The 16,514-nt window shown below is 54.0% G+C and overlaps 1 protein-coding gene across 34 annotated transcripts in view; it reads left to right on the top strand.

Moving 5' to 3' along the window:
• The window catches only part of LOC149915089 (uncharacterized), a 33,846-nt gene extending 17,332 nt beyond the window's left edge, over window positions 1-16,514 (top strand). For 28 of the 34 annotated variants that reach the window (XM_090124122.1, XM_090124111.1, XM_090124096.1 and 25 more), the window contains 10 exons: window positions 6,267-6,412; window positions 10,036-10,197; window positions 10,883-10,960; window positions 11,301-11,360; window positions 11,701-11,769; window positions 11,910-11,981; window positions 12,073-12,174; window positions 12,890-12,994; window positions 13,712-13,859; window positions 14,045-16,513. In XM_090124122.1, coding sequence (XP_089980248.1) covers window positions 6,325-6,412; window positions 10,036-10,197; window positions 10,883-10,960; window positions 11,301-11,360; window positions 11,701-11,769; window positions 11,910-11,981; window positions 12,073-12,174; window positions 12,890-12,994; window positions 13,712-13,859; window positions 14,045-14,099 — 939 coding nt within the window. In that variant the 5' untranslated portion in view covers window positions 6,267-6,324 and the 3' untranslated portion in view covers window positions 14,100-16,513. Of the gene's footprint in view, window positions 1-4,419; window positions 5,066-5,337; window positions 5,558-6,266; window positions 6,413-7,217; window positions 10,198-10,882; window positions 10,961-11,300; window positions 11,361-11,700; window positions 11,770-11,909; window positions 11,982-12,072; window positions 12,175-12,889; window positions 12,995-13,711; window positions 13,860-14,044 lie in introns of those variants that run through there. The other 6 variants (XM_090124126.1, XM_090124127.1, XM_090124128.1 and 3 more) reach the window with 6 other exon arrangements.

The following is a 16,514-nucleotide window of genomic DNA, read 5'->3' as shown; positions in this document are numbered from 1 at the left end:
GCTCCAGAGGAGGTTCTGGTGGGTAATGGTGAGGCTGCTTGGATTCGCACAGATGGAGAGAGGAATACATGAACAAGAGGGATCAACACAGGAAAGAACTTTTGGACGGATGGATTGAGTGGATTGAAGGATCATCGCGTGAAAGGATGGATGGAAATATAGGTGGATGGAAGGATCAACCGAGGAAATGATTTCTGCCCCAGAGACCAGTGCCCCCAGGCCCTGTCCCCTCCATGGGGACCAGCGGGGGTGGCCCTGGAGGTACAGAACCTGCATCCCATTGGCTCGAGCCACTTCCTTGGCTGCTTCAAACCTTGGAAACTTTGGAGGAGGTTCAGCTCCGTGGCTCCAGCATGGTGAGTGCCCCTGTATCCCCTGTCCATTTGGGATGGGGTTATGGGGTCTGTGTGCAGGATGGATCTTAGGTATGGTGGTTCATTGCTCCCTTTTAGTGGGATGTGGGGTGAGATGGGTCCTTGCCACATGGGTCCCCTTCTTACAGGTGCGAATGGGTTCCTTGGAGTAGAATGGATCCCACTGCCCACCTATGAGGGTTTATGGGGTACAGTGGGGCAGGGCGGGGTCCCTAACCCTGCAGCTGGATGCTCTGTTTAAGGTGAGAAGGAGGACAATGAGGTAAAGCAGGGCAGAGGGAGGACCCCCTGCTTGCCCCTCTCCTTCACTGCTATGTTAGTGGGGTAACAGCAGTTCTCAGAGTAACTGTCCAAACCATCCTAGTCTCACAGCCTCTGAGCTGTGAAGGTGGTGCTTCATGGCCTTTTTCTGTCCAGGGTGGTTGGTGCTGCGATGCGGTGAGTCCCATTGCACCAAAATTACTGATTTTGTGCTGAAATTCAACTCTTCTTCCCCAACTGTATTCTCAAGGGATCCTTGTTCCCCACCCTCTCCTTCCTCTAGACTTGTATCTTCAGCCTCCAAATCCATCCACCCTTCTGCAGCAACCTTCCCTTATCCCTCCAAATCCAAATCTGTCATTTCCAACCCCCAAATCCATGCACCCTTCCCTTTTACCCCTTGCTTTTCATCTCCAGCCCAAATCTAGCATTTCTAAGCCCCAAATCCGTCTAAGCTTTCCCTTGTTTTCCATCCCCAAACCCATAATCTGGCATTTCCAACTCTCAAATCCATGTACCCTTTTACCTCTTGCTTTACATATCTGACCCCAAATCAGGCATTTCCAACTTAATCGCGCTGCCCCAAGGAGCGGCGCACACTGACGGGTGGCCTCAGACTCTGTAACCACAAAGTAGTTATAGAAGCAGGTATGTTTAATCAGGGCTGCGCATACGCCGGGTGCAAGGGGGAGAGCTGCTCCTAACTCGCACAGCGTCAGGAAAAAGGGTGCTACAGATACAGGCCGAACTAATACATAACCAGTAGTTTCCAGGAATTGGGATGCATCTTCATTACATTCCCAGAACCCATTAGCATGCGGTTCCCCCCCACTCGCGCGTGCACAGTGAGTGGCGAGGGTCTCCTCCTGGTGGTCGCGGGATGAAGAATCCTCATCTTCCTCACGAAGGCTCCTAGTCTTTCTCCCTGTTAACTTCTGACCCTGCGGGAGGGCCAGCCCCCCCAGCCCAGTTCCAGCTTGCCCTGCGGACATCGAATCACCTCCCTGCCAGGCGTCCTCAGGCTGTTCTCAAACCCTTCTCTTTACGGCCTTCATCCCCTCGTTATCCCAGACCCAGTGTCTGCCATCCCTTATTTTTCTAACATTCTTGCTTCTACAAACTATCTCTAACTCTCTCCCCCCCCACCAGCCCCATCCTTAGTCCCTGTGAAGCCTTTTCCTCCCTTTTTTACTACGAGGCCTTTCTCACCCTTCAACGCCGGCCCGCACAGCCGCACCGGACAACCGGGCACCAGGCACGGGCTGCGGCCCCGCACGGCCTCCTGCACGCCCCGCCCCCCGCGCCTGCTATTGGCCAGCCGTGCCCCGTTCGGTCATCCCATTGGCTGCCACTGCCGCCTGTTATATGCACGCCCTGCCCCCCGACCCTTCTTCCGGGAGAGCCCCGTCCGCCCCTTCGTCTCTGCGGAGCCAATTGGCTGCCCTGGCTGTCACTTAAGGCTTGGGAGGAGGGACGATTGGACGAACGAGGCCACGCGGGGTGCCCGCTCTGCGCGTGCGCGGTCCGGGGGAGTCCGAGTCCGAGTACCGGGCGCGCGGAGGCGTGACGTCACCCGACGCGACGCGACGCGACGCGACGCTGCCGGGGTGGGCGTCACGTGACCTGGGGAGCCGGCGGTATGGGGCTGAGGAAATGCGGGTCCTTGCGGGGCTGGGCGGTGGGTCTGGCGTGTTGTAGGGGCGTGGGGGGGGGGTCACGTCGGGCTGGGAAGGGAATCCGAGGCGTCCTCCTGGAGCTGCGGGTGCCGGGACGTGTTCTGGGGGCCCCGTGGGGCTGGGAAGGGGGTGGGGAAGCGGGGCTCTCACGAGGCCGGGGGGGCACGGGCCTGTTGTGCGGGGTATTCCCCTGAGACTCGGGAGAAGGGGCCGGCGGTCTCCGTGCCTGATGGGGCCGTTCTTCCCCCGACTCCCCCTCCTCCCTTTTGTTCCCCTCTCGCAGACCATGGCCGCCCCTCTTTCCCTCACGCTGGTGCTGGGCGAGGCCTCGGAGAGCGACTCAGAGCCGGAGCCGGAGGGGGGCGCGGCCGGGACCCCCGCAGCGGGGCTGAAGGTTCCGGGGGAGGCGTCGGAGACCGAGGAGGAGGAGGAAGAGGACAGTGCGGCCCGAGTGCCGCTGCCAGGGGTGTCCCGGGGGGGCCCCTCACTGCTGCAGCAGCGGCTGGGGGCGGGCGAGGGGCGGCTGCGGGGCGCGATGGCTGAGGCACTGGGAGGCAGTTTCGGTGGGGCTGCGCGGCTGCTGGAAGGCCTGGGGGGGCCCCTGGGCCAAGCGCAAGCTGGGGCAGCTGCCACCGCGCACTGCCTGTGCCTGGTGCGCCGTGACCTGCGCGCTGTGTCTGCCACCGTGGCCACCATCACCGCCTGCCACCTGCTGCCCGACATCCGCGGGGAGCTGTGAGAATGGGAACACCGGTGGGGCAGTGCTGGCAGCCGTGGGGAGCTCCTGGCGTCGTTGTTGCGGTGTCACTGTCGCTCACCGCCAGTGCTGTGTCCAATGGACTTGGAGGTTGTGGTTGTCACTGATGGCGTTCTCACTGTCGCTGCGTTTCCAGTGCTGCGTCCCCTTGAGCTGATGCTGCCATCAACAGTGCTGCCACTGATCACTTGGTGTCTCAGCGGTGTCACCTGGCCTGTGGGGACCTTGGCCTCACAGTGACGAAACGGAAGCTCCCGACAATTGCTTGGTCTGGAATTCTGTGGTTTTGCCCTGTTTAGGGGATCTGAGGTTTGTGGCACCAAATAAAGCCCTCTGGGGACACAGCTGCAGCAAGGACACGACTTTCACTAGGCGGGTGGCAGCGTGTTCACGCGTGGCACTGTTGTCCCAGTGGTCTGAGCAAGGTCCCTTTTGTTGGCCCTCGTGTCCCCAAGCTGTGGTTGTGTCCTGCCATACGAATGTCTCCAGCACCTGGCCACTGTCCCCAAGCTGTGGCTACATCCTGTCACCCTGAGTGCCTCTTGGTCGTGTCCACAGCCCGCTGCTACCTCTGTGTGCCCCTCTGAGAACTTTAGCTGGGGACAGGGAGAAGCACATGTGATACTCCTGCCACGGAGCCACGTGGCTCTATCACACTGCATCCTGCCTGGGCTACCACCCCCTATGGGATGCCAGGGATACACCCTGGGTGCTGGTGGGCTTGTGGCAGCAAAATGTCTAGGGCGGGTCCTGGGGGCTCCCGGTGTCTCCGGGAAGGTCCCAAGTATCCCCAGGACTGACCTGAGGGGTGGTGGAAAACCAGGATGAAGGTTCACTTTCCCCATTTCCCTGTGTTGTGGCAAATGGGAGAGGTTTTGTGAAGGGCACAGTGGTGTTGGATTCCTTTCATAAAGATTCTGGACCTCGGTTCCCTTCCCGTATCCAAATTAGAATGAATAACGGTATTAAAACTTCATCTTTTGAGGAAGAACCCCTGAGCGCTTGTAACTGGCAGTGCTTTGATATTCTAGATAACCCGTTCCATAAGGAGTGCTGGGTGATGCTGACTGATACCATCAATTGTGAGCATGCTCTATGGAAGGTTTCCCTCTGTGGGAGTGAGGAAACAAAATGTGGTGATTCAATACTGTGGGGTTATGATGGGGTTACTAGAGTCTAGGATTCTAGAGTCCGAGGATTGTATGAGTATGCTACGAGGATACTAGCTCCTGTGAGTGTAAGTTCTGTTATTTCAGATTCTGTGATTTTTTTTTTTTCCCAGTTCTAGATTCTTTGACTCTGTGACGATTCTGGGCTTCAATTGTGTGATGATTCTGATTCCTCACTGAGAGTCTAGACTCCCAGATTTGTAGCTACGCAGTATGATGCATTTCCATATCCACCCCTGTGCATAGTGTGCAGCATAGTTCTGAGTGCCTGATACGACCCAAGCAAAATCAATTTCTGTAGGTTATTAAAAAATAAAATAAAATTCTTTCCTTTAGTTTCTGCTCCCTGTTCCACTTATTTATGTTCTCCCTTGCTTCATATGTAACTTCCAAACGTGGCATTTTGCAGATAATACCTTTTCCCCCTTTCATCCTGTGATGGCTTCTGATGGTCCCTTGTTTCTCAATTATAACAGTTGTCATGAGCCCATTCATGTAAGAATTTGGGACTGGAGTTTACTCCATGACTCTTACAATAGTTAGTGTCCCTAGTTGCTATCATGCAGACTGCAGCAATTTATAGCAGATAGATACAGTTACAGTATACACTCCTGAGGGGGGAGCAGGAATGTATGTATTGATGAACATAGATATGCTGTAGTAGATTAACAAGACTGGAGATGGCTGGATACACTTGGTTATTTTCCACATGGAGGACAGGGTTACACACGCCCACACACACACACACACACCTACAGGACGCTCTCCTGCTGTGTCATGAGGATCAGAGCAAACCCCATTGCTGTCTGAACTCTTCAAACCACAGAGGTAAGGTTCCTCAGCACAGCTGGATCCACTCCTAGTCCCAGACGCGTTCAGGAGTTTGTGACTAAGGGATCCTACGTGCACAATCAAAGATATAACCTTAGTGAAGCTGACAAAGCAAAGGATCTCTGTGCAGGTGTGACCTCGAGGCATCCCTGCTCAAGAACAGAGCTTGTCCTGCAGCCTGCTGCTGTGCAGGAGAGCTTAAGAGGTGCTTGTGCTGCTCTCTATTTTGGTGGTAAGATGATTGACCCATTGCTGTGCTTTGTTTTTAGGCACATGCTCAATTGGCCCTCAGCTGTTGAGCCAGAGGTCTGCTGTGAGTTCTTTCAGCGTCCCAGTTTGAGACGGTTCTGTGATCGCTAACTGATTTAGCCAGGAGTGTTGCTCACTGTCTTCCTGTGCCAGGATGAGGGAGGAAGGTGGGAGAAAGGAAGAAAGAAAGGGAGAGAAGGGAACGCACCATCATACTGGCTTTGCTGGGAAGGAAGCCTGGTAAGAGCAGTGCTGCTGGTCTGAGTCCCAGCTGGCTTTTACCCCTAGGCGGTGCCCTGCAGGTGGGCTGGTGAGGGTTTGGCAGGGATTGCTGCATTCCCTCACACCTCTCCTGCCTTTTGTTCCTCTTGTCCCAGCAATTTAACATCTGCCTGCAGCAGAGCAGCAACTGGCCACAGCATGTCGATCTCAGGCAGGGGCTTGGGGAACAGCCAGGAGAGGGCAAGGAGCAAGAGATAGGAGTGCAGGGTGAGAGTGAGGTGTCCTCAGCCATCGTCTGTGTGCTGGGAACAAAGAAGCCGCAGGGACGGGAGTTTCTCTCCTCTCCAAGCTGCTTCCCTGGGCCTTGGCTGTTCCCGGCAAGGAGCACTTGCAGGAGCCCGTACCTTTTGCAGAGGTGGCCGTGTATTTCAGCAGGGAGGAGTGGGCCCCGCATCATTTTCAGAGACGCCAAAGGCGTGCTGGGCTCCAAAGGAAGTCGGTATGTGTTGGGCCAGTGTCATTCAGAATTGAAACAGGGACACGCTGACATGCACCAGAGTGGGCACATGCTTGACATCTTGTAAACAGGGTTGAAAAGAAACCTCAAAATAAACACACGCAGCCTTTGTAAACCGTCCCCTCCAAAATCAACACATCTTGCACAGCCAGAGGTGCCTTCCCAGTCTTCTGCCTGTTGGCAGCTTTACTTCCTCTGTTTTTTCTTCAGATCACAGCAGAGTGAGTCTGCCTGCGTCAGCGGAAGAGCTGCCTTCGGGGAGGTGCAGATGCAGTCAGCCGTTGTGGAATTCATCTTGAACCTCTCAGATGTCCTCTTCCGCTCCAAATCCAGCCCGCTCATTGGAGATAGAGCGAGTGAGTGTCTTCCTCCATTAGCTTTAGCTTGATCAGACACCTTGATCAAGTTCAGATCTCCCCCAAGGTACTTGACATATGCTTCTACTGTTGAGGAGACAACAGACTTCTGGGCTGATATAAGAATATGGCAAATGTGGATACCAGTATCTTTCCGAGAAGCCAGGGATGCTCTACGAGAACACATAGCTGAAAGTTTGGCTGCTGCTGTTAGATCCTCACATTGACAGGCTGTACAGAGTAACTTAAATCCGTCCCCCTACTCTCTCTTTTCTTTCTAAAATCACTTTCTTCAGTGCTTCTGTGTGCTTTTGCACTTGAGCTATCTTGCAGTACGACACAATGCATGATCCGTTGATCCTTACAAGCATCTTAGAAGACAAATAGCAAGCAGCAGATTTAAAGAAAGCTCTTGGTATTCATTAGCGTTGATGCTGAGAAACAGAGTCTTGCACTTAATGTGCGATACTCTGACAGCTGCTTTCCTGGTTGTTTCTTCTGCGCAGCGTCTATAGGTTAATCAGCAGGGCTGTCCAGCTGCATGGCAAAGACTGCACGGGCCCTGCAGCTGTTGCCCAGTTCTCCGCCTGCACTGCAGAGTTGAGCTTAGGTGCTAAGAGTGAGGAAATAACTGCAACGTGTTTGTGCCCAGCCCTGGAACCTACAGCTTTCCTTGAGTAACTGCTAAGACCGGAAGCGCACCTGGTCCAGTGGAAAGAAACAGGCCTGCACCAGGAAGAAAGTTTCCTCTGCATGTTAGATGAGTAAGTGTGAAGAGCACAAGCAATTATTATTCTGAAGGAGCGCTGAGTTTGTTCCATCTACTTTGATACCCCGACCTTCCCATGAAATTTGCACAGTCACTGCAGTTATTGCCACTGGTGGAGTAGAGATAGCTGCTTTTCCAGAATATTTGCTGCTTCCCATTTGATACGAGCGTTGCTCTTCTTTGGATAGCACAGTTGCTGTAAGTCCAGCTTTTGTTCCTACTGGAAGGCAGTTCTTATGTCAGCAGGATGCAGGGGTTAACTTGGTTGAACAGGAACAGCCCACAGCAGGCTGAGCTCTACCAGGGGAAGATCGACATGCAAAGCACCTGAGCCATAAGATGATCCAGGCTGTAGAATGGAGCATATCACGTTGGCTCGTTGTTTAATGATTCAGACGTTCACGTTGTCTGCTTCCCCACAAGCAGAAGGGTCGGGGAATGTCACAGTGTATCAGCTAAGCTTGGCAATACTGCTGTGGCAAGGCAGCCCCTCTGAGCACAGCGTCTCAACCTGGGCCAGCCTTCAAGAGGGGACAGCATTCCCCAGCCTGCTTTAAGCCATCCCAAGTTGGTCTAGTTGGATGTCTGTGTACCATTTGGCCCGAAGCCTGGCTACTCAGGTACAGCTGACAAACACATGAGGCTGTGCACACATTACCCAGGAGCTGTGATGTTAAAGAGAGAAGTAGTAGGAATGGATCCAGCCAGGATGTTGATGTGAGGGGATGATACGCTTCCCTCCCACGCCTCTTATCGCACGAGAATGGCCTTATGAATGCCTGCTCTGTAGGCAGTGGCAAAGAAGGACCGCTCTGAGAGCAGACTCCTCGTGCTCACCTGCACTGCCCTGCACCGAGAGGCTTCAGAGATCCTAGCAGCTGGCACTGTGAGCTACTTTGGTAGAAGTTTAAAGGTTTGTCTCCAAAACCAAGCACAGGCTGTAAGCAGGCCAAGAGCAAGACGCAGACCGTCGTGTGACAGCTTAGTTTTACCCTACTGATGATGTGTTGTTGTGCTAGTGATCCTGGCGTCCACCTGCACACTGGGTTGTAGCTGCTGCAGTTGCGTGCAGCATTTCCTGTTGCTGGATGCTGAGAGTGACCAAACCCAGACCTCATAAGAAGAAAACTGTCACTATCGTGACAATGTTTTGCATGCAGACGAAGCTGGATGCAAGCACGGCAGTGAAGGTTTCTGACGGACCTGTCCTCACTTTTTAGGAGTTTTGGTTGCTTGCTTAAATACAGTAAGCTGCTCTCAATTATGAGTATGTCCTTTGCCATAAACGTGCCTGTGACAAAGTGGTTATTTTGACATCATCCTCCAGAGACTAGGATAACCAAGTCTTAGAAAAACACAGCACCTCCCCCAGAGCTGTGATGGCCATCTGATGTCTATGCTTGCCTGTACTACCTGCACCTGGAAACATCGGGGTTTTCCAGATTTCAGGACCTCGTGCCTGAGATAAATTCCGGTTCTACTCAAAGCAGAGCTGTTGGACTGACTTGCCGTTTGCTAAGACTGGGAAGAGGCGGGGCTGCTGCAGCCCCAGCCCCACCTGACAGGGGTCTCTGTAGGGACGGGCTGCTGGCTTTGTTCCGGGCACTGCAGTGCTCTGTGACCAAGAATTACCACCAGGAGCTGTTCTACCGGCTGTGCCCACACCTCGCTGGCATATGTGGCTGAGAAGCCCGTGCACGTGACCAGCCAGGAGCTGCTGCCCTTCTGACCACCTCACTCAATAACTCCTCTCTGCGTGGGTGCACATGCTGGAAGCTATTACTCAAGGAATAATACAAAGATAAGAAATAAGCACTAAACAGGGCTTATTGTCACGAGGTAACTAGACAAGAGGAATGAAAAAATGCATGCTGTATTTTGATTACAAATACGTAAGCACAAGCCCTGTGTGGGGCCTGGTTCAGCAGTTCAGCTTGCCTTGTGCACTTTGCCTGGTCGTAGGGAGAGTGGCAGGGTCTGATGCAGTGGCGGAGTTGTATGGACGCTGTGTTTGTTGCTCCGCATCCAAAAGTGCAGCAGTTTCTGGAGAGCCAGGTGGGACCTATAGGTGATGGTCCTCTCGCCACCGAGCGTCCAGTTGCCAGCAGTGGGTGAGTTCACTGGGACTTTGGGGATGGGAGGTGCCAGCCAGCAAGCCTTCAATTTCTGCGATTAAATTCAGGCTTGGAAGCGCGCTACGCTACGTGGGAAATACAGTTGGTGCAGGAAAGGGGATGTCCTTAGCCGAGGTACTGCCAAACTGAAGGAAAGCAGATGAAACTGGAGATCTATCAACAAAAATGTAAGCAGGTGACACTTGACTTGGCAGGTTTGTGGGAAGGTCAGCTTCCCCATGTTTGTATTTCAGCCATCACCCTCCATACCGGAGAGGCTTTCTTTGCTCGGCTTGCTTAATTGCAGCACGTTTCGCATGCATGGATAGCCTGTGCGATAGCGCCCTTGATCCAGACCCCATTTCCACATTGCATCTCGTCCTCAATGGCCTGAGGTGTTGTGGGAGCACAGAGCTGTAAATATTTCCCTCTTGGGGTAGCTGAAGCACTATGAAAGTCTGCCAGGCGAAGCTGTGGCTGCTCCATCCCTGGAGGTGGATGGGGCTCTGGGCCGCATGACCGCGTGGGTGGCATCCCTGCCCACGGCAGTGGGGCTGGGGTTCTAAGCTCTTTACTGTCCCTTCCAACCCAAGGCATTCTATGAGTCTGCGTTTCCATGACGTAAGCACCCTGGTGCAGTGCATCACAAGAGCGGCAGCCCGCGGGGAGCCGCCACCCGGAATCTCGGAGCCGTGAGGTCACAATGCCCCGTCCTCTGACTGTGCTGTGCTGTGCCGCAGGCTTCGCTCTGTGCGACACTCACTGTGGCTGCAGCGGTGGTGTTGGAAGCATGGTGCGAGTGTGGGGGGCCATGGCCCCTGCCCGCCTTGTCCTCTTCCTCCTACTGATGGCCATGTGTTTCCGGGAGACCTGTGCTGCTCCGTGGCGAGCACCGGGAGCAGGTGGGTGGGCAGAAATGGGACCCAAACTGAGCAGCACTGGCGGCAAGAAGTCAGGCTGCGTCCCCACGGCCCTGTGCCACACTTCCCTGGGGCCTGCCTTCCACGGGGGTGGTGTTGGGCAGGGGGTGATGGGCAGCACCGCAGGAGCCGAGCGGAGCCTGTGGCAGCGCTGCTCCCCTGAGCCGGCTCCAGCCATGCCGGGCTGTGGCTCTGCTGCTTGCTGGCTGGAGCACAGCCTTCATCCTGGGAGATGTCCTGGGGAGAGCTCAAACGATGTGTGCTGGGAAAAGCGTGAGCATTTCTGCTCCAGGCTCGCGGTACTCCTGGTACCATAGATGAATGCCAGTTTCCAGCACGGAGCCCCGGCCCACAGCCCAGAGGAGGAGACAGGCGTGCTTTCCTCCAGTGCTTCAGCGTGACCTTCCTGGTCATTAGCGGCCTCCCAGGAAGAAAGCCCCGGGGGGCTGCATCTTCTTCCCTGCGGTCCGTGAGGGATGTGGCACACGGCTTGGGGAGAGTACTGTGTACGCTGCCAGTGCCAGCCTACAGGTCAATCCTGGCCACTCTGCAACTTTGGAGACCTGAGTCCTTCTCCCGTGCCGTTCCACGACCCACATCCAGTGACTGAGGGAGAAGGAGATCACACCATGCAATGGGAATTTCTCTCGTCTGTTCTTGATTCTAGATGATGCGCTTGGTGCTCCCTTTGCAAATGATCGTTTGGGTCCGGATTTTGTGGCTGTGCCTGTGGGGCAACCCAGAGGTAAGTTGTGTCTGTTAACTTGGAGGCAGAAACGTTCACGCTCTCCTAGTTTACTTGGGTGCAGTTTTACTTAAGATCCTCTCAAGATCTTCCGTGCCTGTTTGTGCCTTGAAGGGCATGCACAGTGGAGCTGTGAGTATTTCTTTACTTGGAGAGCTGCCACATTTCAGTGGGAAGGTTACCGCTGCCCCTCCTCAGCTGAGAGAGCCCAGAGCTTTGTATTTGGGCCGTGGCATTCCCTGGCCCACCGCCAGAGCCTACAGGTCACTCAGGGAAAAGGAGGCCCCCACACGTGCTGGAAGCTCTCCTCACCTGTGTCTGATCACACTTGTGCCTGCAGGCCCTGCTGGTGAATCAACAGAAGAGGATCCTGTCTATGAATCTGAGGGGGATGCTGGAGGTAAGTCACCAGGTTTCATTTCCTTGCTATTAGATGATATTTGGCTGGGATAGTTCAGCAAGGCAGTGACATACCAAAGCCTAGGTTTAATCCAGTCCGTGCGGTTGAGGTTAGAGCTGGGGTGAGCTCCAGGAGGGCGTTCCTCTGGGCAGTTCTGCACGGGGTTAGTTGTGTATGACGGTGGTACTCCTGCAGGCAGCCAGGAACTGTTTCCAAGGTGCTCCTGTGCGGAAGGGAGAGAATAGTGTTGCTAAGGAATTCCCGGCATTAATTGCATCCTGTGTCATTCTGCCTGGAAGGATGTTTAATGGGAGTTGTTCTGTCCTGCGTTTGTTTGCAGACATGACTGGAGCAGGCGATCCAGGATCCGCTCTGAGCTCTGGGCCCGAAACTCTGGAGGATGGCATGGGTAAGTCATGGCTTTGTAATTCCTGCGAGAGCTTTCATTGCCCATTTCAGTGCCGTTTCATGGCACGATCCCCCATATGCTCTGCTACTCAGTGATGCTGTAGTGTATGAGTGAAACTTTTCACGGGTCTCTGGTTGCAGAAGTGCCCCCATGGATGTCTTTGCCCGGTCGTTCGTTTCCTCCCGCGCTGGAGCCCAGCTGGAATCCCAGCGGTGAGTAGTTTGTCTTTACTGACTCCGCTGACTCACCGCTGGTCTCCAAAACTTCATGCACGTGATATTTGACTTCGTACATTCTGTACAGGTCCGGAAAGAGGAAAGGATGAACCCAGAAGAGGAAGATACTCCCCGGGCTCATCCCGTCTCCTAAAGGATCTGCTGAAGGAAATGGAGAAGGCAGCGCGTGGTAGGTATACGTCAGTGTGTTCACCGTGAGACCTGGGAAGCTGAGGTCTGACGTTCATGTGTGGACAAGCCGTAGCCTGCACAGCAGGAAGGGATCGCGCAGAGCCGTGCTGCGGTGGTGTTCCATGTAACGCCTTGCAGGCACTGTCGAGCACCAGAGATGGTCTGCTGCCACTCTGCATCCAGCCGAGACCCAGCGGCAGCTGCTCCCCCAGCACGACCATTACTTGTCAGAGCTGCTTTGTGCAGACGCTGGCACCCAGATGGCACACAGATGGCGAGTGCCGTGCTTCTGTTCATACAAAGCCCTCTGTGCAGCTGAGCAAGTTGAAGGCAGGAGGAGCATCCCGATCAGGGATGGCTGCCTTTGCTAATGCTGGAAATGAGCTGGAGACGCTGATTCTGAAGGTGCTTGTGCTGGAGCTTGAATTTCAGCCTGCAGATAGCTGGCTGTGGTGGGTGGAACGTGATGGGTGGTGACGCTCACAGCACAGGGTGTGAGGGCCTTGCGTAGGAGCTGATTCCTGAGGAGGCATGAGAGGGTCGGCACCCTCCAGTTCCTGGGAGGGCCCAAATGCCCTTGGGCAACGGAGGGGGTGACAGTGGATGCGGGGGGCTGGGACCAGCAGACTTTGCCTGAGCTCGGGATTGGAGTAGCTCAGTTCCCGATGAGAGCACATCACGTCCAAGCTTACTGTCCTGCTTTCCTTCTAAAGGAACTGACCAAGAAACTGAGCAGGATGCACTGCAGGAAGGCAGCCATCCCACACTGCCGGTCTCGGACAGTGGAACGCAGGCACCGCCAACAACTGGCATGCCAGGTAATTTCTGTCCCGCGCTCATCCAGCGTCACTAACCAGAGTCGCTGTGTGCCTGCAGGCTCTTGCTGCCTGCCCTTGCACACCAGGTCAGCAGCCAAACCTGGGCGTGTGAGCACAGAGCACGTGTAAAAGAAGCCAGGGATGGCTCTCTGAAAATGGCTGGCCTCAGTGGGGTGTGGAGAGTTGTTCCAGCGGCGTGCCAGAGAAGGTACTTGCAGACCTCTGTGACGCTGCTCAGCTCCCACCACTCACAGTTCCCAGAGAGTTGTGAGCTTTGCCCTTTTGCAACAAAGCCACCCGAGGGCGATGAGCGGGGTCCTGTGTGGCAGGAGCCTGCAGGAGTGTTTCTCCCCTGGGCTGGCTCCGGCTGTGCCCTGCGCTGGCTGCCGCCCGACCTTGAGCCCGGGGGGTGTCCTGCGGGAGAGCTCAGGACACGCGCGCTGGGGAAAGCGTGAGGGATTCTGCTCTGCAGTGCTCCCCACAGACAAAGCGCAGATCCCAGGGCACAGCCCTCGGCCCAGAGGAAGACACGGGTAGTGCCTGTGCAGCCTCTCCCTACCCAACGAGAGGTGGAAGCGATCCTACTTGTCCCCTGGTGCTTAGGCACCAGAGGCAGAGGCACCCGCTAGTGAAGCTCTCTTGGGTCCGTGAAGCACACTGAGAGATCATCTGTAGCGCAGGTGAAGGTAACGTGGGACATTGTCTCGTTTCTTCCAGGGATGAATGCCGGGAAAAGCACAGAGGCTGCTGTTCACAAATCTGTGCGGAAGTGCCACATCGCAGCCATGGTGATGTTCTCAGCTGTGCTGCTGTCTGCGCTGGTGCTGGCCTGTGGTGCTGTGATATGGATGTGCAAAAAATACCCGTGAGTTGGCTTTTCCCCAAAACACCTGATTGCTGCATTTGGCAACGAAGCATTTGTAGTGCCAGGATCCTGGACGGCCAAATCAGCTGCTGGCAGTACACTGCCAGGACTTACGTTGCCAAGTCTTTCAAGTTTCCGCTTATTTCCTGTCAGTGAGTAGTGCTTTCTGAAACTCCTTCTCACAGAGTGTGCAAGAGAGAAGAGAAAGCAGCAGAGCCAGCTCATCCTGAGACCAACTAGGAGGTGAGGGCAGAATGGAGCTGGGAGAGGCAACAAAAGAGACTCTTGCCCCGTCAAACAAGAATCTCAGCAATAGTTCCGGTCCATTCCATTCTGCCATCCAAGAGGCCAAAGGTCTTCAAAGTCATCTGGAAGGCCTGGAGCGTGAACTCAGAGCCGCGAAAGAGGTCCATGGGTCAGCAAACGGCCCTGAAAGTGAGAGCGGAGAATCAGCAGCAGAGCTTTTGTCCTTCATCCTGCACTCTCCAGGACAAGTGTCACCAATAATTTGAAGATTCTTAGCTCGCCATAGCTACAACCCTGTTGAGGGTCCTGATGAGGACCCAGAAAGCGAGCTTCCTCCGAGCACCGGACAATACGTTAACGTCTTTGGAGATGTGGATGAGGATGGCTGGTTCAGGGAGAGCTGACAGATGGCATGGGAGGACTGGTCCCTTCCAGTCTGGTTGCAGAGGTTTCAGATGATGAACTAGATACACCTCAAGTTCCTGACAGAATTCCTGCATTACTCCGTCTGCAAGACCAGCCCCTGCTCCACTTGATGTTCAGGTGGAGCGTGTGCAGGATGTGGATGAGCTCCTTCAAACCAAAACCAAAACCAAAACCAACCAATTAAACACCCACAATAAAACAATCAAACAAACAAAAAACCCTACGCTGTTCTTTTTCTTGGATAAACGGCTGTTTACGAGGGTGGATAGTGATAGGACATGGAGGAGTGGTTTTAGACCGAGACAGGGGAGGATTAGGCTAGATATTAGGAGGAAGTTTTTTCACACAGAGGGTGGTGGAGCACTGGAGCAGGCTGCCCAAGGAGGTTGTGGATGCCCCATCCCCAGAAGCATTCAAGGCCAGGCTGGAGGTGGCTCTGGGCAGCCTGGGCTAGTGGTAGCCTGGTTGGTGACCCTACAAGTAGCAGGCGGGTTGAAAGTAGATGAGCACTGTGGTCCTTTTCAACCCAGGCCTTTATATGATTCCATGATTATATGATTGTATCAGACGTCGGGGCAGTAATGTGGAAGAAACAAGCCTTGAAGTTAAGCTTGGTTTGCTCTGCCCCTCATACACCTGATAATTGCACCCCTTGCTTGGCAGATGGCCTTTCTGTGGGGTGTAGACGAGGAAAGGGGAGGAGGAGAATAAAGCAGCAGTTTTGTCCCAGAGCTTTTGTTTCACTGGGGTCTGGCCCTGCTTTCTGAAACTAAGAGACAGCGTGTGGAAGAAGGACAGGGAGAGGTGCAAGGAGGTTTTGTTCTTGGTGCTGACTCCAGCCTGCTGCTTGCTGCTGGGAAAGGCGTGCTTGGCTCCAAGGGAGGATGTATGGTGGAGAGCCAGCAGCTGGCAGGTTTGGGATCCCCAGGATGCCCAGCAACAAAGGGCAACAGCCCAAGCAAGAGCTGGGGTGATTTGTTTTTAAACTGCATCCACTTACGTCCTGTCCCGCTGCATCTGTATGCAGCTGGCAGAAAGCAATGCCCTGTGTCCCATGCCGCCTTTGCACAAACTGGAACCAACTCCGCTGCGGATGAGCTCCTTCAAAACAAAAAACAAAAACAAAACCCAAAACCAACCAATTTAACACCCAGCATAAAACAATCAAACAAAAATCCCTTTGCTGTTCTTTCTCTTGGATACACTGAGGTGATACTTGTTCTAGCTGTGACTTTGCAGTGAGTCTTGAAGTAGATTTGAACTGCTGGAAGTTGGCAGTGTCTGCATTCCGTTCTCCTGGTTTCCTTGCTGGTCAGAGATAAGGTGCCATGCGTCCATTCTCCATCTCTAGCTGTCTCCTGAATCATGAGAACAGCCTTTCCATAATGTGAGGACAGCCTTTTCACAGAACTGGAGTGGATTCACGCCCATGAAGACACAGTGAGGTTCAAGAAGGCCAAGTGCAGGGTGCTGGGTCCGGGGCCATCCTGGGTATTTATACAAATCAGGGGAAGATCTCCTTGAGAGCAGCCCTGCGGAGAAGGACTTGGGGGTCACTGTCCCTTAAGAGGTTGGAAGTTCACAGTGAGGTAGACTGGGAACGTAAGGAAAAACTGTTCAGAGTAGCAGCTCTGGAGTCGGGGGGCTGCACAGAGCAGCAGCTGCGGAGCAAGATAAGCAGCATGAGAACCAAGGACACCTTCAGAAGAAGAAGGAACATCTCACAGCTCTGATTGGCTAAGCACCTGTGTGAACGGTTAAGGAGTGTTTTGCAGAATGCTCTGTTAACATGTATAAATAGAGAAGTGCTTAACAATAAAGCAGACAAATGCCACTTCACGGGTATTAGAGGAATTTCCAATCATGAGCTTCGCTTTTGCAATATGTATGAGCTAATTATTTCATGTATAAATAGCCACGATATACTTAATAAAGTTGAGACCTGTTGATCATGATAGCATGAGACTTGTCTCCCGTGGTCTT

The sequence above is a fragment of the Phasianus colchicus genome, chromosome 24 (assembly GCF_987193195.1).
Source record: "Phasianus colchicus chromosome 24, bPhaCol1.hap1.1, whole genome shotgun sequence".
NCBI classification, from domain to species: Eukaryota; Metazoa; Chordata; class Aves; order Galliformes; family Phasianidae; genus Phasianus; species Phasianus colchicus.
Note: the sequence above shows the minus strand (reverse complement) of the source record. Positions and strands in the feature narration are given on the sequence as shown.